Source organism: Rattus norvegicus, chromosome 9 (genome assembly GCF_036323735.1).
Source record: "Rattus norvegicus strain BN/NHsdMcwi chromosome 9, GRCr8, whole genome shotgun sequence".
NCBI classification, from domain to species: domain Eukaryota; kingdom Metazoa; phylum Chordata; class Mammalia; order Rodentia; family Muridae; genus Rattus; species Rattus norvegicus.
In genome coordinates, this window is record NC_086027.1 from 69882871 (window position 1) to 69903647 (window position 20777).

The 20777-nt window shown below is 41.5% G+C and overlaps 1 protein-coding gene across 6 annotated transcripts in view; it reads left to right on the forward strand.

The window, feature by feature from the left end:
• Icos (inducible T-cell co-stimulator) overlaps positions 1-17994 on the forward strand; it is a 38823-nt gene extending 20829 nt beyond the window's left edge. For 2 of the 6 annotated variants that reach the window (XM_008767136.4, XM_006245037.5), the window contains exons 4-6: positions 11108-11446; positions 12064-12170; positions 13090-13668. In XM_008767136.4, the coding sequence (XP_008765358.1) occupies positions 11108-11446; positions 12064-12170; positions 13090-13236 (593 nt within the window). In that variant the 3' untranslated portion in view covers positions 13237-13668. Of the gene's footprint in view, positions 1-11107; positions 11447-12063; positions 12171-13089; positions 13669-15353 lie in introns of those variants that run through there. The other 4 variants (XM_006245038.5, XM_039084171.1, NM_022610.2 and 1 more) reach the window with 4 other exon arrangements.
• Positions 17995-20777: the final 2783 nt, after the last annotated feature.

Consider the following 20777-nt stretch of genomic DNA (forward strand, 5'->3'; position numbering starts at 1 on the left):
AATTAAAATCACTTCTATTTTCTACATAAGTGGTGACCTGTTTCTTAATCTTCTAATAAATAAGTTACTCTTCTAATAAGCAGTCTGTTCAGTGGTAGCTTTCAGTCATTCTGGGAAGAAGGAAATATTGACATTTTATAAGAATTCAAAATTATGTTTTGAAAAGTAGAATATACGTATGTACAGATCATGAAACATAAGTCAAAGTTGTTGGTCAAGCAACAAAGTTAAATAGAGAGTGGGAACTTGGGGCTGGTAACCTCTGAGGGCTGTGCATGATACTGTGATGCCATGACTGCTTTGTTCAAGGATAAGTGGAGAAGAGACAGGTCATGACTAAGCAGAGAGATAGACACAAGTATTTGTGTGCACTTGACCACAGGTACTGATGAATCAACTCTTTCTGAGTCATGCTATTGCAGGTAAAGTACTTCCCACGAGCAATTCAAGATTTTTTAGAGGGGGCTGCTTTCACACTTGAGAAATCAGACTTAAACAGCTAATGTTTATGCTGTCCTTAGATAATCCATTCATGCAAGAGAAGCAACACAATTACTTCACTACACTCAAAATCAGTTTCTACCATCTAAGATTCAAGCAAAAATCCCATAGAAATGTCTGTTTGTACTTGTTCAATTACAATGCAAGCTTCTTATACCTATAGATCCATTTTTACAGGAGGACAAATTACTGGACAAATTTCATGAGAAATTCAGACCCTGCTATCAAGAAACCAGATTTGTTTTCAACTACACAGGGCAGCTTCATACACAGTGGTTGATAAGTAAACATGTATATAAATGAAGGTGTTACACACATGCAATTGCATACTTGGGAAACAATTTTATTTGTTTACTTATTTATTTTGGTGTATAATTGCCTTTCAGTCACCGAACACATGCATGCCGCCAACGTGAGTACTGAGTATTTGTCAAACTAATACGTACACCTTAAAGGAAAAAGGGAACGCTAAAAGGAATTTCCACCTTTAACTTTATGCTTCTTTTCCCATAGCAAATCTCTTCAGTTCCTGTAAAGCGAGAGATTTGGCCTAGGATATCAGACCAGGAAACCCATTCAGGAAGCAGACTCTGAGGTCATATCGATTCAATTTATGGCACTAATATTTACTGCTGACTTTATTAGCTTAGATAAAGACTATTGAATATAACAACCCAAGAGTTAGTTCCCTCTGCTGTAAAACAGAGATTAAGAAATGACCGTTCCACGTAAAAGCTAGCATTTGAAAGCAAATGATATATTTTTATAATCCTTTAACAATGTACCCTGTACACAGTTAATACAATGGAAGCTCCTGAAGATGATTGGGATTCAAAACACCAGATGGGCATCAATCAGTTTGAATCTTTGGCTTTGCTTTGTAATGTATATGCTCCCCAATTTCCAGCAAATAGGACCCCTTTCTTCATTTGACTTGTTTTCTTGGTCCATGCTAAGGGCCTGTTATACCTTCATGGTCTTATCTTCATTTATTTTTAAAAGCACCATTGAGTCCCCACTGTGTCCCAGATCCCAGAAACAAGGCAATTCTTATCTTCGTAGACTTTATGATTAAATGAGGAAGCAAGACAAGAATAATTAGGATCTAATATATATGTTAGAAATATATTGGCTAAATAAAGTGTTGTTGAGAGCATAGACTTAGGAGTCTTTGGGTATCTCAGCAATGGCTAAAGGGAGGACTTGCTACTTAAAATAGTTCTTAAAGAATGAAGGAGTATTTCTAGTGGGATAAAGGGCTGATTGAACTTTGAGGTTTGTGGAAACAGAAGTACTGTGAAAGGAATGGCCCACAACTTCAGTATGGCTGGACCAGATGGTTTGTGGGATCATGGAGGCTTTGGTGTCATGCCAAGGAGATAGGCTTTTTACCTTATAAGCAACAGGGGACTAATGAAGACTTTCAAGCCAAGGAATAAAATGTTTTATAGAAACTCAATTTTAGAGGCAGATGGAGGAAAGAGACAAGACAGACTAACTCTCTCTCTCTCTTTCTCTCTCTCTCTCTCTCTCTCTCTCTCTCTCTCTCTCTCTCTGTGTGTGTGTGTGTGTGTGTGTGTGTGTGTGTGTGTGTGTGTTGGAATGGGGATAGGTAGCTAAGAAGATGCTTCTACAGATGGACGAAGACACAAATAAGGTCTGAATTGGCAATGGGAACAGAGAAGAAAGACTCAGTTCAAGAGGTTTCTATGAGTTAGAGTCAACTGATCTTTGTGACTGATTAGATGAGGAGCGTCAGAGAGGAGAAGAAATGATGAAGGCTGTGCATGTCCTGGGTACAGGGTAAGGGTTAGTGAGTGACCAGGTTCAGCTTGGACACGCTCTACTTGATGTGCTGACTTTATCCAGAGAGAGATGCCGAAAGGGATGGGAAACTGGCCCAGAGGACTAAGCTGGAGATAAGCATCAGTGTAAATGAGTTCACCACAAACGTCCTTGTGTGTGAGCCCAGAGCACTATGCATGGTAACTGGGAAGTGGAAAGCAATATTTGTATTCATGAATCGCAACACCGATCTCCCCTCCCCTCTGTGGACCAGAGCTGATTTCACTTAATCTCATGTGATTTCCTTCCTATGATAATTTCAAACCAGTGGCAGTGAGATCACTAACAGAGTAGTTTATTTGCAAATTAATTATGTTGTGAATATTGATTCAAAGTTTTATATCACCTTTGGGGTTTTTCCATTTTCACAAAGAAAATAACTTTTAACTAGAAGAAAATGGGACTTTCATTTTTCTTATTATGCATTCTTAGAAACCAAGGGTTTTTTTTCCCCTCTTTTAGAGTTCCTTGGAGAGTAAAAGCAGCTATCATTGTGTGTGTGTGTGTGTGTGTGTGTGTGTGTGTGTGTGTGTGTGTGTAAGAGAGGAGGAGGGAGGGGGGGAGAGAGAGAGAGAGAGAGAGAGAGAGAGAGAGAGAGAGAGAGAGAGAGTGAGAGTGAGTTTGGTTTGGGGGGTTGTCTCCAGTTTTCCTTAGATTTCTGATTTGCTTTCTCTAAATGGCATAGGGTTTGTTTTACTCACTCACCCAACGGTGGAACCCGCTCACTCTTATTAGGTTTGGTGATGCTTTTGAATTATGAGTATAGGCACAGTACACACATAAGAGTCTACTAGTCAGGATTCTAAAGGTTTTACTTGATGGAATCAAAAGAAATGGCGATTATTAAGATGAAAGACTGGTAGAAAGTACATTTTAGAAACAATGCTAAAATTCATGAGTAAAGGATCAAATGTAAGAAGTCTCTAATACACCATTTTAAGTCTGATAAATCTTTCGTTTCACACTCTTGTGCTGTACTGAGCCAACCGAAGCTTATTATTGTTTGACTGCGGAAAATATGTTTAATAAGCACTATCAATAATTGCAAACTCAGGAGATCTTATCTCTCAGTCTGGGGCCTTTGTAGAGGTTTGTGGTTAGAAGTCTGAGTTAAAAAGAATAAAATCACATTGCAAGTCTGTTTTATATCCTCTGCATGGTGTGGGGTCTCTACATGTTTCTTTAAAGCTTTTTTTCAACCAGAGCTAATACAACTGTTCATAGAGTCCTAGCTGGGTAGGTCCTAGGTGGACTATCTGACACTTAGAAATAAAATACTTTGGATATCAAAAGAATCCATTTGCAAGTAGAGTCTTCTGAATTCTCATGAATTTTTTCTTTGGGGAGGGACTTTTCTCAAGAGGTTTTCTTCTTTTTCTTCCTCTTCCCTTTTTTCTTCTTCTTCTTCCTTCTTCTCTGCTCAGCTGCTTCTTTTTTTCTGTTTGTTGAGATTCATCTCACTCTGAGGTCAAGGCTGGGCAGGAACTCACTATGTAGCCCAGGATGACCTTGATCTTAAGGCAATCCTTCTGCTTCAGCCACCTAAGTGTTGGAATTTCACGATGCATCATCATACTGGCTCCAGAGATTTCAACAGTCCCTAAAGTACGAGACACAAATGCTTTTACCTTTGGGAAAAAAAAAAAAAGAGAGAACATCTAAAAAGTCCCATAATATAAAAGCTCTGATTTTACTTTTGAAAGTAGTCTATTGGTAGTATTATATCATAAAATCCACTCAGTTTTAAAATCTATTATAAAAGTCACAAGAGCAGGTGACACTTTTGAGCCTGGTGAGAAGAATGTACCCTCTAAGACACAGTGCTCTGAATGATTCAGAACATATACCTACCTCCTGTTCTCCGGTGTGAATAGCATCTTGATGTGTCAATAAGGGCAGATATGCGTTGCTATCAAAGCAAGTGTTACACAGCACTCAGAGGTTAAGACATCACAAGGATATAAATGAGCACATTACTATTCGGACGTTTAGCTTAAGTGTTGAAGTGTGCGTCATTGGTGCTTGTGTTACAAATCACTAATAAGTGATGGTTATAAACATTTGGGTGAGTTGGCAGAATGCCTGTTCTGGGGCCTCTTGGCCTGTCCACACAGTGGACAACTTAAACTATTACACACTTCAAGAGAGCTAAAGAATCAGAATTAAACCTGTCTGGCCCTTAGTTATCATGAAAAGGGAACCGACCAACCAACTAAATAAACAAACAGACAGACAGACAGACAAACAAACAAACACCTATCAATTAGGCTAGCAAACCTTTTGAACCTGGTAGGTGTTTACAGGAGTTTCATGTTTACCAATTTTTCTGTCTGTCTTCCTCATTGTGTGTGTGTGTGTGTGTTAAAGCCTGTGCATATGTGCATACCTGTATGCATGTCAAGGCTAGAGATTAATGACTGGTGCTTTTCTCTAGTGATCTTTACCTTTTTTTGAGACAGCAGCTCTCACTGACCCTGAAGCTCACTGATTTGCTAGATTAGCTGTATTTGGCTATATTGGTTGTCAATGAATTCCAAGACTTTCTCCCCACCCACTCCTAGTGCTGGGGTTATAAATGCAGGCTGGCATATTTACCTCTGTTTATGGATAACCGGGGATCTGAACTCATGTCTCATACTTACATGGCAGCCCCCCAGTCTTAGTACACTGCTCTCTCTTTTTGTATCGATATGCCAAATTCAGCCTAAAGGCTAAGAAGAGTTTGTGATTTGATATTTAGCACATCTGTCCTATAGGTACAAAGTAATTTTGAATTAAATATTTAACTACTGTGGTGGCAAACATTCAAATTGTAGGTTTACAGTTGCCAAACTTTTTTTTTTCCAGACTGAAAGCTTAAAACTTAAACATAGAGAATGTGGGAACATGAGTCAGCCTTCTTTCTGATTACCACATTCAATAACGGAGGTGAGCCTGGACGTGTTCAAGCTAAGAATGATCATTGAAATGAATATTCATGAGTGCCTGAGAAATGACACTCTGGAGGCTGCAGTTGATTTTAATACCCTTGGTTCTGCATATAAGAAAAACTGAACCCTTCCTAGCCACCCCATATCCTTCTGTAGGCAAGAAAGATCATTTCACTCACTTTAGCATTTTCCAGACTCCTTGGTGTTGTGTTTTATAAAAATATAAGGAGAGAAGGAATATGTTTGGTGGAGGTGCAGTCAGGTGTGGGGAAAGGGGGTGCCTCTGTGGGACCCTGCTGAGGCATCCCTTCCCCCTGAGGGACCAGCCACAGGAATGTATAATATAGAATAAAGTTTATTCAGAGCATGGGGAAAGGTGTTGAGGGTAGTAGAGACAGAGAAAGGCAGAGAAAGTAGAGGAGTAGAGGCCGGCCATGAGCACGTGGAAAGGGGGGAGGGGAATGGAGAGAGAGAGAGAGAGAGAGAGAGAGAGAGAGAGAGAGAGAGAGAGAGCGCGAGCGCGAGCGCGAGAGCGCAAGCAGCCCCTTTATAGTGAGTCAGGCGCATCCGACTGTTGCCAGGTAACTGTGGGGTAGAGCCTAGACAAAATGCCAACATTCCCTTTTATGGTTTTTTGGTTTAGTTACAAAAAAGAAAAACATTAGAAAGGGGTTATGGTGGATCAGGAATAGGGTCGTCATGATCTATTGCTTGCTGACTTTGGAATGATGTGTCTCTAGGGAACCTAGGAAAATGGGTATGGGGATGTTGGTCCACTCTTGGGAGAGTTGGCTGTGTCCTTGCTGTCCAGGGTCCTTGGAACCATCTGTGGCTAGATAGGAAGGAACAGGTCCAGCAGAAGCATCTGTGTCTGTGAGAGAAAATTGGAGCATCTGGGGATTGCCTCTCTGGAGCTGTCCTCGATGCAGTAAATGCCTGGACTTGACAAGATGGTCACACACACACACACACACACACACACACACACACACACACACACACGCAGAGAATAAGGTTAAGTATGTTTGGGAGAAAATTTTTTCCCTTAGGTGTACGTTTGGAAGTTTAAGTGGATATTTGAAAATACACTTGAAACCCTTAGGTCTTGGTGGTTGGGGAGAGGGGAGTCTCAGTCCCAGGACACAAGAGAGGAATCCCACTCTCAGAAATTGATAACAAGTGGGAACTTAGGCTATTCACTGGCAGGTATACTTACCTGTATGGAGTCTATTTGGTCCACGAGAGGAACATCTGAGTGGGTTTCCTGTAGTTTATAAGTTTACAAAAGAGACAGATTTGTTAGCAACATGAATAGTCTTTAAGATAAGCTTAGGGGCTCACTCTTCTTCCTCAGTCACTCTTCTTCCTCACTCTCACTCTTCCTTCCGCTCTTCCACTCTTCCCCTCTCTCTCTCTCTCTCTCTCTCTCTCTCTCTCTCTCTCTCTCTCTCTCTCTCTTCCTCTCCTGGCTTGACACGATAAGTGGTGAATAAAGCTACAGGAGTCTCTCACTCTTCTTCCTCACTCTCACTCTTCCTTCCGCTCTTCCTCTCTCTCTCTCTCTCTCTCTCTCTCTCTCTCTCTCTCTCTCTTCTCCTCTCTTCCTCTCCTGGCTTGACACGATAAAAAAAAAAAAGATAAGCTTAGGGAAGAGAAAAATCTTTTTAGACCAGAAGGAGCAAGAAGGGTTTTTTCCTTCTGTCTAGGAAATTGAATATATAAAAATTTAGCAAGGGAATTTACAACCTTGACCTTATGAATACAGTTAGACAGTAGAGCACACTATAGCTTAATGGCAGGGGTAAAAAGTAAGGCTAAACATATTTACAAAAGACAGTGATCTTCAACCTTATTTTGTTTTTAAAAAAGAAGATCATGGGAAGCATGAGGTCTTTGAAGGGAATTCACCTGACAGTGAAGTTGTGTCTCTGTGATCTCTTCTAGATGTGTTCTGATCCTTAACCCACAGAAAGTAACTGTCGGAAAGAACCTCTGTGTGCATGTGCATGTAGTCCTGTGCACAGAGGTGCTTAAGTACACATGTGTGGATGCATATGTGGAGACCAGAAGTCAATGTCAGACGACTTCCTTAGTCACTTTTGACCTTGGGTTTGAGACAGGGTCTCTCTCCTTGAACCTGAGATCACCATTTTCCTTTGTATTTGCCCAGCAAGTCCCTAGGCTCTGCCCGTTTCTGTCCTTCAGCACCGGGGTTACCAATGCACACGGCCATGCCAGGCTATTAGTGTCCAGACTCAAGCCTTCATGCTGTGCACTAAGCAGTTTACCCACTGAACCATCTCTGTGGGAAGAACTCTCTAAAGATACTGCTTCCACTTATTTCACAGATGGCAAGAGAGAAGTCCACAGGGGTACTCTAGGTAGAGACCCACATGCCAGGCACGGGACAGAACCAGAATTTGTTCTTCAGTTCCTTGAGCAGCACTACACAGCAGTTCCACTTTTCACCTTGTGCTGGCTTGAGGGTCACAGAGTAGGCAAAGAAGGGGAAGCTGCTGACACACGACACTTTTTTATGTGATGCGTGTATACGACGGCTACACAGTGTTGACCCAGAATCTCTTTGTGGTTTGCTTGCTGCCATTCTAAAGTCTCTGGGAAATTTTCTCCGAACAATGCTAAAGGAACTGAGAGGCTGTCCGCTGATCTTATCTTCTGCAGCTAATAGTAGAGGCTTAGGCTTCAACAGAGCAGGAGTGCAACTTGGCGCTCACTGGCGAAAGTCCTCAGGCAGCGCCCCGCCCTTTTGCTGGAAGCCAGTGCAGCAGCACCTGTGGTCTGATCTCACCCCTTGCTTTTAACTTGCACCTTTCCCTCTACGAAAAGAGTGAAAGCTTTATTTTCCTTCTGCATGCTTCTAGACGTTTACACTCCCATACAGAGGCGCGAATAAATAATAAATGAACACGTAGAGTGAATAACCATCGCTTGGGCTACCTCACCCCCACAATTACCGCAAGCCAAGGATAAAGCGTCGCTAGCACATAGACACCTTTCTGCTTTCTATGTTCTTTCCTGATGCAAACTCTCTTCCCCTCTTCAGGCAGGAGCATTACAGGTAGTTTTTGTAGCATCCATTCAGGTGTTTGTTGTGCCTCTGCTCTCGGGGGTGATGCAATAAGTCACAGTGTGTGCGCATTCACTATTTTTCTAGTGTGCTCTGGGTAACCAGGAGGCTTCTTTTGGCGCACATGTGATTTTTAATCCTCCTGCCTCATGTGTGGACTATCCAGCTGATCTGAAAACATCACAGCTGTGTCCTGTACTTGCCTTGTTTGGAAGGTAGTGCCGCCAATTTTAGACACCCTAGATGGTCGGATGTCTAGTGTTGTATTTTTTAAAAAATATTTATTTATGATTGGTTGAGATTCTTGACTCTTCTTTGCACTGTACCTGAATTCTGCATTTATTTTTAAACCTGGCTTTTAGCTTTAGTTTAAAAATGCCTTGCCTCATATACTTTTTAAACTCACTCACTGCATTTTAGTAAGTGCACGGTTTTTTTTGGCCAGTTTTATTTCTTTTTCAAATTAGTTGACATACTTTTTTCCTTTACCCTGATGATAGGATTGTTAGCGTGCCTTTCATTTCTCAAACATAACGAGCACAGCAGTTTCATTTTGGGGCATCTGATAATTCAAAGGCACACGAAGCTGATGTATGCTTGTCTAATCTGATATTTCTGTTGTTGCCTTTTGCCCCGTGCTCCATTCTTTTCTTTTTCTTTTTACTATACTTGTCATGGTATTTTAAAACACTATTTGTAAAATCAACTCTACATCTTTACTACCTGGCTTGCTTTTTACTTTTACAGTCTAGAGTAATGGCAGTCCAAGATGGCTCTGACTAAAACCCCTGATCGAGACTTTTCTGGACTATACCCACCCAACACAAGGGTCAGTTTACTCAGGTTTCTTTTTAGTCCAAGAATCCTTCCAGCATTCTTAGGAAAGCAGCTTACTGAGGTAAACAACCCCCACCTTCCTTACTTTTGTCCACCATGGGACATAAAGCAGGAAGAAGAAGAAGAAGAAGGAGGAGGAGGAGGAGGAAGAGGAGGAGGAGGGGGGAGGGGAGGGGGGGAGGAGGGGGAGGAGGAGGGGGGAGGAGGAGGGGTAGGGGGGGAGGGGGAGGAGGAGGAGGAGAAGGAAGAGGGGAGGAGGAGGAGGAGGAGGAGAAAAAGAAATATTTTCAGAGCAAAATTGCCTGCAAAAGTCCTGTTCCCACCCTGGTCACTTAAAGCTGCATTTTCTAGTTCAATTATTTAATCCCCAAAATACTACTTTTAGGCATTTTGTTTACTCTTTCCTGGTGTTTTGTGGTTGAATAAGGTATATTGGTTGATGTAATTAGAAGCTGGAACACTTGTATTTATCCTTTAGTAGCCAAAACTCTAATTTGAGAAATTTTCCTAGAAATATGAGAGGAATGCACTAAGGTTAAAATAAATATATAAATGGATAAATAAATTCATGAGCATTTCTGATGACGCTTAAAAGATGTTAAGGCACCAAGTATAATGATGCTGATCTTAATGTAACCTGGAGACCTTCCTTAAGGAAATAATATGGTAAGATGCATTTGGGCAAATGCCATAGTGTTTACATAAAAGCAAAGTGCTGAGAACAGTCCTGGTACCACTCTAGTGCTAATTTTAATAAATCATGGGAAACGAACACTGATGGCTCAGGATACAGTCATAAAAAACGATCAGGACGATAGCAGAGCACAAGATAATGTGTTTGCTATGCAAAGTTATGCCACTAAAAAGGTCAAAATCAAAAGTACAGAAATATTTTGTTTTACTAGAGATGGCTCTTTTTTCTTTAAATTATTTATATTGCTTGACATTTTTAAGGAAAAAAGGAGAGATTTCACAACTTAAGTAAAAGCCACCACTCTGATAATGTTTCCAAACATTTTTATCATAAAATTTTTCATTAAAAATGACATGTCATTTAAAGATGAAATAAACTGAACAGTTTGAACCTATAGGCCAGTAGTTCACAATCTACAAATAGGTTAAAATCATTTCAGTGCCTTCCTCCTGTGATCTCCATGTAGCTCACAAAACTAGTGATTCGATGGCTCCAGTAATCTTAAAAAGTGGAAAAGTAAGCGAAAACCTAGGACCTCACCTTGATGATTGGGCCGATTTTGTTCTTGGTGAATGGGGTACATGAAAGACACGCTACTGTCTGAACATAATTGATCTGTTTCTTTCCTTTTCAGTTGGAGGATGAAGCGCTATTTATATACAATCATTCAATTTTAGCTCCAGTAAATTCATATACTTTTAAATGCTTTTATTTTCTGTAATATCTTCCTGCAAGTCTTTCCTTGTTCAGTTAAAAGAGATTCATGCCTTGGTTTCAGTTTTGAAACTTACTTCTTCAAAGGTATCCTCTGGCCCTCGGTGAATATTACAACGCACTGTCCTAGCACATTTCCCCAGACGGCACTTTGTTCCCAGTCTAAATTATGGCAAATCAACACTTGTTTATCTGTTTACCACCTGGCCCCAGTGTGGAACCTGTAAAAGCACTGAGACTATCTGAGTCATGCTGTGTTACTTGATATATAACATTTTATATTCTATCACATGAAAAGCCCACTTCTGGTTACGTGTATTCTAGTGCATAGTTTTGTCTTATCACACCCCGGTTTTATTTGTTTGACTATGGAATCTTTCATTTTGGTATAAATAGGGGTGGCTTTATAAAAAGAAATCACTTTCCCACTTAAATATAGTTATTATGGCGATGGGTTCACAACACATCACTCTTTCTCTGTTCTCTCTTTTGATGTAGGAGAACTCAATGACTTGGCCAATCACAGGATGTTTTCGTTTCACGATGGAGGTGTACAGATTTCTTGTAACTACCCTGAGACTGTCCAGCAGTTAAAAATGCAGTTGTTCAAAGACAGAGAAGTCCTCTGCGACCTCACCAAGACCAAGGGAAGCGGAAACACCGTGTCCATCAAGAATCCGATGTCCTGTCCATATCAGCTGTCCAACAACAGTGTCTCTTTTTTCCTAGACAACGCAGACAGCTCCCAGGGCAGCTACTTTTTATGCAGCCTGTCGATTTTCGACCCACCCCCTTTTCAAGAAAAGAACCTTAGTGGAGGATATTTGCTTATTTATGGTAAGACATTGCTTTTATCATTCTGCCTTAAAAGTGTATGCTCATCTCCAAGACTTTTCTCACCAAGGGAAATAAACAAGTCTTTTTTGTTTGTGTTGTGTTGAAATTCCTTTAGAAGTAGCTGACAGCAGATCATCTTGGATGAGCTATGCACGGAAGGATGTGCTGCTAATATTAGCTGTTATTTATTGGGAATAAGTGGTTTCTTTACATAGACTGATGAGTTAGAATTAGGGCATAGCCTTTCAGAATCCTTCATGACTCAGTGGCTATCACATTTTCTTGCCTAAGGTAGGAAGCAGCTTGGAGAATGAGATGAGACAATTGAACGTCAGTATTATAACAAGTATTTTCCTATATAGTCTTGGGGAAGCTGCAGACGGGAAGGCATCTTCTATTAGTCACGCTTGTAAGCATACTAGCATACTCGTTCCAGTTTGAATTGCAGAGTCCTTACTGTTGGTTGTCATCTACTGGGTTTCATCGTTATGAGGAAGAAAAGCCTTCCTTGGTTAAGAACCTTCCTTACATTTTGTGAAAGCATCATCTATTCAGCACTGGGTAAGGACATGTTTTTCTGGGTCTTTCATCAACATATTTTCCCCTCTTCAACCCAGAATCCCAGCTTTGTTGCCAGCTGAAGCTTTGGTTACCCGTAGGGTGTGCAGCTTTTGTGGCAGCGCTCCTTTTTGGATGCATATTTATCGTCTGGTTTGCAAAAAAGGTAAGTGAACTTAACTTTTCCTTAGCCTCTCTTTCCTGGGTGGGGTTTTACTCATCAAAGAACGCCGGGTGCTTCTCAGAGTAACGTGCAAAGGGTAGACCGCTGCTTTTCCTTACGACATGCATACTAACTAAACTAATAACTCAGAACAGAGATTATCTGCTTGTTTGTTAATAACTCACTTTGTTCCCAAAATGACTCAGAGGCTTATAGAGATATGAGATTATTACTGTTTCTTTCATAAAAAGATGGAAAATTGGGGCCAGCCAGAGATAAAGGTTAGGGAGGAGGTTAAAATATAAAAAGTGGATGCCTTTGATTTCTAAGAATCGTCAAACATTGGGTTAAGATTTGAATCCAAGCTTCCTAAGAGTCAGGACAAAGCTGAAACAATTAGTTTTAGGTTTCTCTTGATTGGCACATTGACACAGTGGGATTATCTTATGACCTACTAATAGCAGTTAAGAAGGAAGCAGCTTTTTTATAGGTTGCGCCATCAAACTTGCTCTTAAGAAAAATGTCTGAAAAGTTATTCAGAACAGTATTAATAGGGACAACAAAATATCTTTTTGTGGTAGGACATATTTTTAGCTATTCACATGATAGATTTTTCGATCAAAGAACTTACTCTATTCTGCATATGCTGAATATATAAGTTGGCCAGATTGTTTGTGAATGTGTGTACGTGTGTGTGTGTGTGTGTGTGTGTGTATACATGTGTGTAGGAATGTATGAATGTAGCCATCTCACCAGGTCAAAAAGCACCTTTTACTGGGAACCCTTTGCATATTGTTTTTACTGAGCTTAAGTTCATAATCACACCTTTGTTGCATGCTACTTCGAAAAAAAAAAAGCCAGAAAACACCTGGAAAACAGATGGGAAAGATCAGATAACAAACCATGTTTCTATCTCTTTCAGAAGTACAGATCCAGTGTGCACGACCCTAATAGCGAGTACATGTTCATGGCGGCAGTCAACACAAACAAAAAGTCCAGACTTGCAGGTACAGCACCCCTTAGGGCTTTGGGGAGAGGAGAACACTCTTCATGTCAAGACCGGAATTAATTTGTTTATTTCTATTTTAAAAGAAAGACATTTTTTCCCCTAAAGATAATTTTTGTATTTTTATGTGAAAGTCTGAATCTTCATTTTAACTGCACTTATATACTCTGTGGTATATTAAAAATAATGTTTGTGAATTGGTATTAATACATTACCAGGGGTCAAGGATGGAGTTCAACTAGTGTAACACAGACAAAGCCCTGGTTTCTAGCTCCGCACCACACAAATGGGCATGGTGTTACATACTTGTATTCCTAGCACTCGGGAGTTGGAGAATCAGAAGGGCAAAGACATTTTTAGGTACATGGTGAGTTAGAGGCCAGTCTGTGATATATGAGTTACTGTTTCAAGATTATCAGAGGATGGGGTGGTAGAGAAAGAAAAAGAAAAGAAAAGAAAAGAAAAGAAAAAAGAAAGAAAAAGAAAAGAAAAGAAAAGGACAACAACCACAAAAAGCCCCAGATTGGAGTAAGAGGATAGCAATTTAAGCCTAGCCTGGGCTATAGAATGAGTTGCACAAGGCCAAGCTGAGCCACTTGACGAGTCCTTGTCTCCAAAGAAACAGTTAAAAGGGAGATACAGACACGTGCATCCCACAGGTAGAGCACTTGCCTATCATGCCTGAGGGCTTAGTTCAAATCCTAGTACAAAAAAATAATCCATGGCTCACAGTTGTTTTAAGGTGATCTTCAACTAATATTTAAACATCAGAGATGTATCTGGCTCTGAGAGTAAAGGTCATGGAACCAGATGGTGGTCATCTATTGACTATCCTTTAAATGAAAGCTTTTGAGTGAGGGTACTGTGTGGGTGATGGGAATTTTAGATGAGGCTGGGAAGAGAGGTTTAGGTGGATGCTGGGTGGAGGGGAGTTGATGAAAACACTCGGTTGTTTGGAAAAACGTCCAAGGCTAGAGCACCTTGGCACAGCTTCCACCTAGTCCATGGGGAGTTAGAGGGGAGTGCTGCCAGGTCTGGGAATATCCAGAGAGCTTGAAACATCCACTGTGGAAAACTTTACGCATCTTGCGCCCATGGGTAGGAGGATGTAGGTAGGGTAGGAAAGGAAACAGAAGCCACCGCATTCTTGCTACCACTCGGTGTCTCAGTAGCACACAGATTATCATGGAATCACTGCATGAATGAGGGTCTAGCCCTCACTGTTGGTCTTTACTCTCCATTTAGATAACTGGAATTGAGGTCCAGACTGCCGGTGGCTCCCTTCCAGAAAGTTACTATCACAGCTTTGGCTCTTGTGATCACTTTTATTTGATTACTTTGCTCCTGAAAAAAGCTAAAACAAAAACAAAAACAAAAACAAAAACGACAACAACATTCTTCACCCCAATCACTGTCTTAATAATAATGCATTCTATCTTATTTTGGAGTTCCTTAAACAGAGTCTGTGAGAAGGACTTGGGTGCAAATAGTTCACTGGAGAGGTGATCCCAGGGAGAAGTGCAAAGGGGGAAGGAAGCCACAGGGCAAGAGAAAAGGCAGTTGTAAAGTGGAGGGTATGTTACCAAGGCCTTGGTGCCAGGCTCTGGGGGCCTGACTTCATGGGGCCTCTGTAATCCATACAGAGGCCTCCCACAGTTTCTATGAAGGATGGAGCATGGGGTACTTAGTCATTGGTTTTATTACCCACAGTTGGGAGCTGGCTACAGGGAGCATCTCTCTGTTCTCCCTGAACTGGACTCAAATTAAAGCTGTTCCCATGTCTTCAGATAAAGCCAGAGGCAGGAAGGAAGGCGGCACACAGGACTACAGTGCTGGAGCAGTTAACACCTACACAGTCTTTTTTTTTCCTCCATCTTTATTAAATTGGGTATTTCTACACATATACAGTCTTACTAGACTGCAGCTGGACCCAGTGCTGGACACATTCAAAATTCAGATAATGTCCAATCCTCACATCAAGTGTGGGATGAGTAAAACTTCATGAGAAATAAGAACGTGTGTGTGTGTGTGTGTGTGTGTGTGTGTGTGTGTCTGTCTGTCTGTCTGTCTGTCTGTCTGTCTGCCTGCCTGCCTGTCTGTCTGTCTGTGGGTGTACCCCACGGGGAAAAGCAGAAAGCAGATTGGAAGGAATTCAACTCATGTTGAATGTTATTTTACAGGTATGACCTCATAATCTGGAACACGGGAACCCATGGAGGAACTACACTGTCTAGTTCCCCTGAAACTTGAATGGAGAAAGTCTTCTATTTTCTGGACCACAGGGCATCTGACTTGATTAACTACTGATACCTCCTTTTGGTGTTTTGTTTGTCTGGATCAGTGACTATCAGTCACTCGGAATTTCAGCAGACTGCCCTGGGTTTGCTGAGTCCTTTTAAGGCAAACCCCTTCTTATAGAAGACCCGGCTCATATGTATTCAACAAACAGACCTCACTGGGATACAATCCCCTCTTTCTGCGCCTGCTTCTAGCTATGCACCGGCCAGCAAGACAAACATATCTCCAGCATTTTTACAAAAATGCCAGGGTATGAATCTGTAAAGTACACAGGCAGCCATTGACCACCGTCTGTCCTCGTTTTTTCAGATTCTATTTTTTTCCATAGAGATCAGCATTCCTTCTAGAATCAGACAGTAGAGGGAGATGCTTCACAACAGAAGCTCTTATGTTTCTGAGATGTTGATGAATTCATGCTTTAGTACCACCATGTTCTCTAACAACTTCTATATTCCAGCTGATCACTGCTTCAGGGCTTAGATGCCTGCTTTTGCCTTCAAGTCTCCCCTTAAAGATACTCCCACAGGTCTACTTGGTGGCCTGCAGCCACTCTGAATAGGAAGTTTGGTCTACAATTTCCCCCCTCTGCTGCTCAAAAAAAAAATTAGTAGATATGATTTTCCCATATTCTCCCTGCCAAAGTAATTTTTTCCAGCAAAGACATCTAAATTCAGTTAATATGGTTTACTGTGTTGATATTAGTGGCAGTAAACATTTCTCAGAATCAAAAGCAAATTAATTTTGCGGTGGTGTTTTTCTACCATTATCTGGGTTTCCATGGTGCTATTACTCACAAGTTTAGCTATTTTTATGCATCATATTAAAGTTGCAAGCAAGCAGAGCAACCCTCGGTTAATGGGCAAACATTCTCCTGGGGTAGAATGAATTGTCTATTTAGCCCGAAAACTGCAGTTTCTGTGGGTGGCTGCCAGACTACAGCCGTGCTTTGCTCTGGCTTTGACAGGTTGAAATAGTCCCCATGAGCCTGGAACAGTACTCCAGACTGTGCTGGAGTCCCAAAGTTAGGAGGGCCATGGAGCCTGGGACAGGCTGCTGCTTTGGTCTTTAGGATCTAGGAAGAATTACAGAGGGGCCAAGACAGAGTTCCCTCCCCTAGAAACTGTGCAGCCTGGAAGTCAGCCCTGGCACTTTAAGATAGCCTTCTTTAGAACATGAGTTAGTTGGTAGTATTCTGACGTGTAAACAGCCTATGATTGCTCGGAGCTGGACCATTTTCTCCACTTCCCTGTCTGCATGCCTAAGACTTCTAGAGCAGCCAACGTATATGCAACATTAAAGAAAAAAAAAGAAAAGAAAAGAAACAGCAAAAAGCAGACAAACAAGATAAACCCCAAACTTAAATAAAATAGGGCTGCTTCCTAGTTTTAAGTTATAGTTGCTTACTCAGTTTGCTTTACAAGTGAACTGGGTATCAACGGATACTTATTACATTAAGCATGTGTAATGCTGGCTATGTACAGTACAGTACTGACCTTAAGTATGGTGTTCTCTCTCTTCCAATGACTCAGGCAGCCTGGCTGGCTCTGTGAGGGCATCCCCTGAGTTGGATGGACCTCTTTGTTTAGGGGGTGAGGGTACTTTACTCCGGTCCTTGAAGGATCCCCATCCCAACACTGAACACCTACCAATGAATTCTTGAAGAACAAAATTTCTGTGAAATAAAATCTGGCTTACAGAGGAGCCATGTGCTAAAGATGTTAGCAATAATACCAAGTCACGGCTAAGCACGAGTGTGCAGCAATGGGATAGAACCTTGCTGTGTTTTCTGGGGGCGAAGAAGTGATGACCTTAGCTACCACATGCAAATTAGCCCTTGCTCTCCCATGACCTTGTGTGCTGCATAAGATAGTTGCTCCCTTTGCCTCGCTTTCCCCCTTTTAAACTCTAAAATAGCCACAAACTTATAAAAGAGTCAGAAGCACAGGAAAAAGTGTGTTCTGCGCCTGACTTAGTTTCTGCCTTGACCCCCCCGGCCCCACAGAATGGTGCCTATTTCCTATGGAAATGAAGGCTGTATTCTTTGATGACTTGACAGTCACCAATGTCAGAAAATTATCGTTGATATGTCACTATTCTCTATTCTTTGGTCTGCATTCAAGATCTTCCCCTCGGTTCTAGGATGTCTGTAGGAGCCGAAGGTTCTGCTGGAGACTTCCCCCTGTGTTTGGCTGTCCAGTCTCTGGAGTATTCTTCAGTCTGGACAGTTCTCTTCAGTCTGTAGTCTGGGCTCTTTGTCTGATCGTGGGCCATTGTTTTGTAGAATGTTTCTTTTGGGGGGGTCACTCTGATGTTTCTTCATGAATGAAATGAAGTTATTTGTCTTTAGCAGAAATAATACAGAAGTGGTGTTGCGCCCTGTAGGGCAGCTCACATTTCGGTTCGTCAAGTTACTGCCAATGTTTGTTTTCATCTCTTGACTAAGCTCCTGTCAAGCTTCTCCATTGCGAAGTGATTCTGCCCCTCCACCCCCAACAGCCAATAAATATGCTTTGTGAGAAAGTATTTTGAAGTCCTCTGTTCCTTGTCACGATTTCAACTTATTCATGTGTTCATTTGTAGCTTCATGGTGTCGTGGTCTCTTATTTCATTAAGTGGGTGAAAAATATTATTATTATTATTATTATTATTATATTTTGTTGTTTAAAAATGGTCTCATGTGGCTCTGACTGGCCCTCAAGTTTGCTAAGGATGACCCTACATTTCTGATCCTTTGGCCTCTACTTTGTGAGTACTGGTATTGCAAGCATAAGCCACCAGATAGTTTTCATGATAATGGGACTGAAACCAGAATGTCTAGTATGCTAGTCAACTGATCGGCGTCTTACGCCCATTACTCTGTTTTGATAATAAGGTTGCCCCATCCTTAGCAGTCAGTGAATATGCATTTGAAAGACAATGTCCGTGGTTCAGCTTTACTCACTGCTGCTGGAGTTTCCATGCTGCTAGGAGCAAAGAGTGGACAGCGTTGGAGATACGGATGCTTCTCGACAGGAAGATGCATTATAATAAATTATAATAAATACAGGGACAACCATAGTGCGTTTACATGTCTGTGTGTCTACAAAACTCTACACACACACACACACACACACACACACACACACACTTATGCTTGCATCTATCCAGAAGCCTGTAAGTTCACATCCACGTCACAAGTCTCACGCACTTCATGGACCATTGTAGTTTGCAATCCTTTTGTTTATCTGATACTAGGAAACCAGACTCACATCTTACATTCTTAACCAACTATTTATATGATCAATTCCTAGCCTGAAATCCACCTGGCATCATCTTCCTTCCTCTTCCCACTCTTCTGCACATGGTATCTACTTGGAAACTGACTTTCATCCCCAGCTACCCAACCTTATTGCTCTCTTTGCCCAGGCCGAACTACAGTTCTAACCCTGAGCTTGCACAATGCATAAGTGGCTTTTTCTCTTGTTTGGAGAGGGGGTTCACAGACTACGCTGTGAATTCCTCTAGGAGGACTACCTCCTTTCCTCACTCACGGCTACAGTGGACTCCCTGGGCAAAGATACACAGTTGTATACTCTGGGCCCTGCACAGTGTGTCTGTAAGTCCAAGTTTCAGTTACCTGCCACAGTACCTTACTTGCCAAGTATCAGTAGATACTCCCTCCTTGACTCTCTTTTTTTCCACAATTGTTAGTGTTATTCATCACTTGTCACAGACTCTCCTGTCTTGGTGTTTCTAGAAGGACTCAACAGAAACACCCTGCTTTGATCTGTCACAGTGGGAGCATCTCGTATTTCCTTGCTTACTCTTCAGCATCTTCTGTATCTTAAGGAACAAGCTCTTCACTAGGCCTTCCCATGCAACCTAAAATTCTATGCATTTCTGAGGAACCCCTGCCAAGTCACGCCAAAATGTGCCCTTGCCCCATCCTCAGCACAGCCTCAGGACAGACTCTTCCAAGAGCCTGACTTGTGGTGTCTTAACTTGTGATGATAGAATTCTGTACCATGTAATATCTATTTTCTCTTTAGTTCAGATCACAGCCTGGGAAAGAAAGGACCATTTTTGCCTTATGTGATCCAAATCCTTAACTCTCTCCATTAAAAAAAATAAAGGCTTTTCTTGGGTGGATAAGATTTCCCCTGGTGCCTCAGCAGACAGGCTGTGCCCAGACTCTGTTAGTTAACCTTTGCTCTGTGGAAAGAGGAACTGGGGAATTTGAAATTTTCCAGAAGAGTGAACACATCAGTATCAACATCCAATCTCCTCCTCCAGGGTCTGTGCTTCAGGTAAGACCAGGAAGCGGGTAATACCACTGTCTGTTTCACCAGAAGGCAAGTGAGGATGTCCTTCACTCCAGGCCGTGTTTTATTTCTCTACCTTGCTGGTTAGTGCTTATGATTTCAGTATCTGAATCTTAACAGCTCATCACCTTGCCATATGTTCTGTCTGTGGCAGTGAGACCAATTGGGATTGAATCTTTAAGTAACCCAGATGCCAACCCACGTGGACCCTTCACTGTCTTGGTCTTTCAATCTATCTACTGCTGTGTCATTTTGGAGACATGTTCTCATCAGAGCCCTGTGTCATCCCTTTTCCCTTTGGGGTCTCATGATGTCACCTAGGATTTTTTTTTTTAATTTTCAAGAAGCTAAAAGTGGTAGTCAGGCTGGTTCACTGGAAAATATGGTCCCTGAGAGTAGAGATGGCAAAAACCATGAATATCTGATTTTCTTTCTCTGGGTTCATCCATCTGTTGAAACAGGGTTAAAAACAACTTTTCCAGTTTCTTATGGAAAAACAGTTTTGTGATGTCAGCAAATAACACAGTGACATCTATGTATGCTCTCTGATAAGCATACTCAGTCTTAGAATGTGATTTCCCCTTAGTACATCTCTCTGAGTTCTGCTGTGTTTGGCTTTATAGTAATAATCCCATGTGACTGCAGTCTACGAAAACTGTGGTACTCTTTTTTTGATCATTGTTGCAATAACGTGGAGCCTCCCATAAATGCTTTCTTGGGGCTAAAGTTCTCCTCTTCAGTTCAAACTCTTACAAAAATTCCAGTGAAATACCTAATATAAAACCCAAGTAGCTGTAGGTCCATTTAAAGAAATGATAGCTCATCAGAAATAAGTTTCATGTGAAAAGCATATTTTTCCCAGTCTTTGAGTAGGGAAGGGTTCATTCTGAAAGCAAAACTTCACAGCAACAGGGAGGAGCCCCGTTTCTCATGATTATGACCTCCTCCATACATGGAGACAGCAACTGAGAAGCAGTTTCTTTCCTCTTCCCTAAGTGGTTCTTC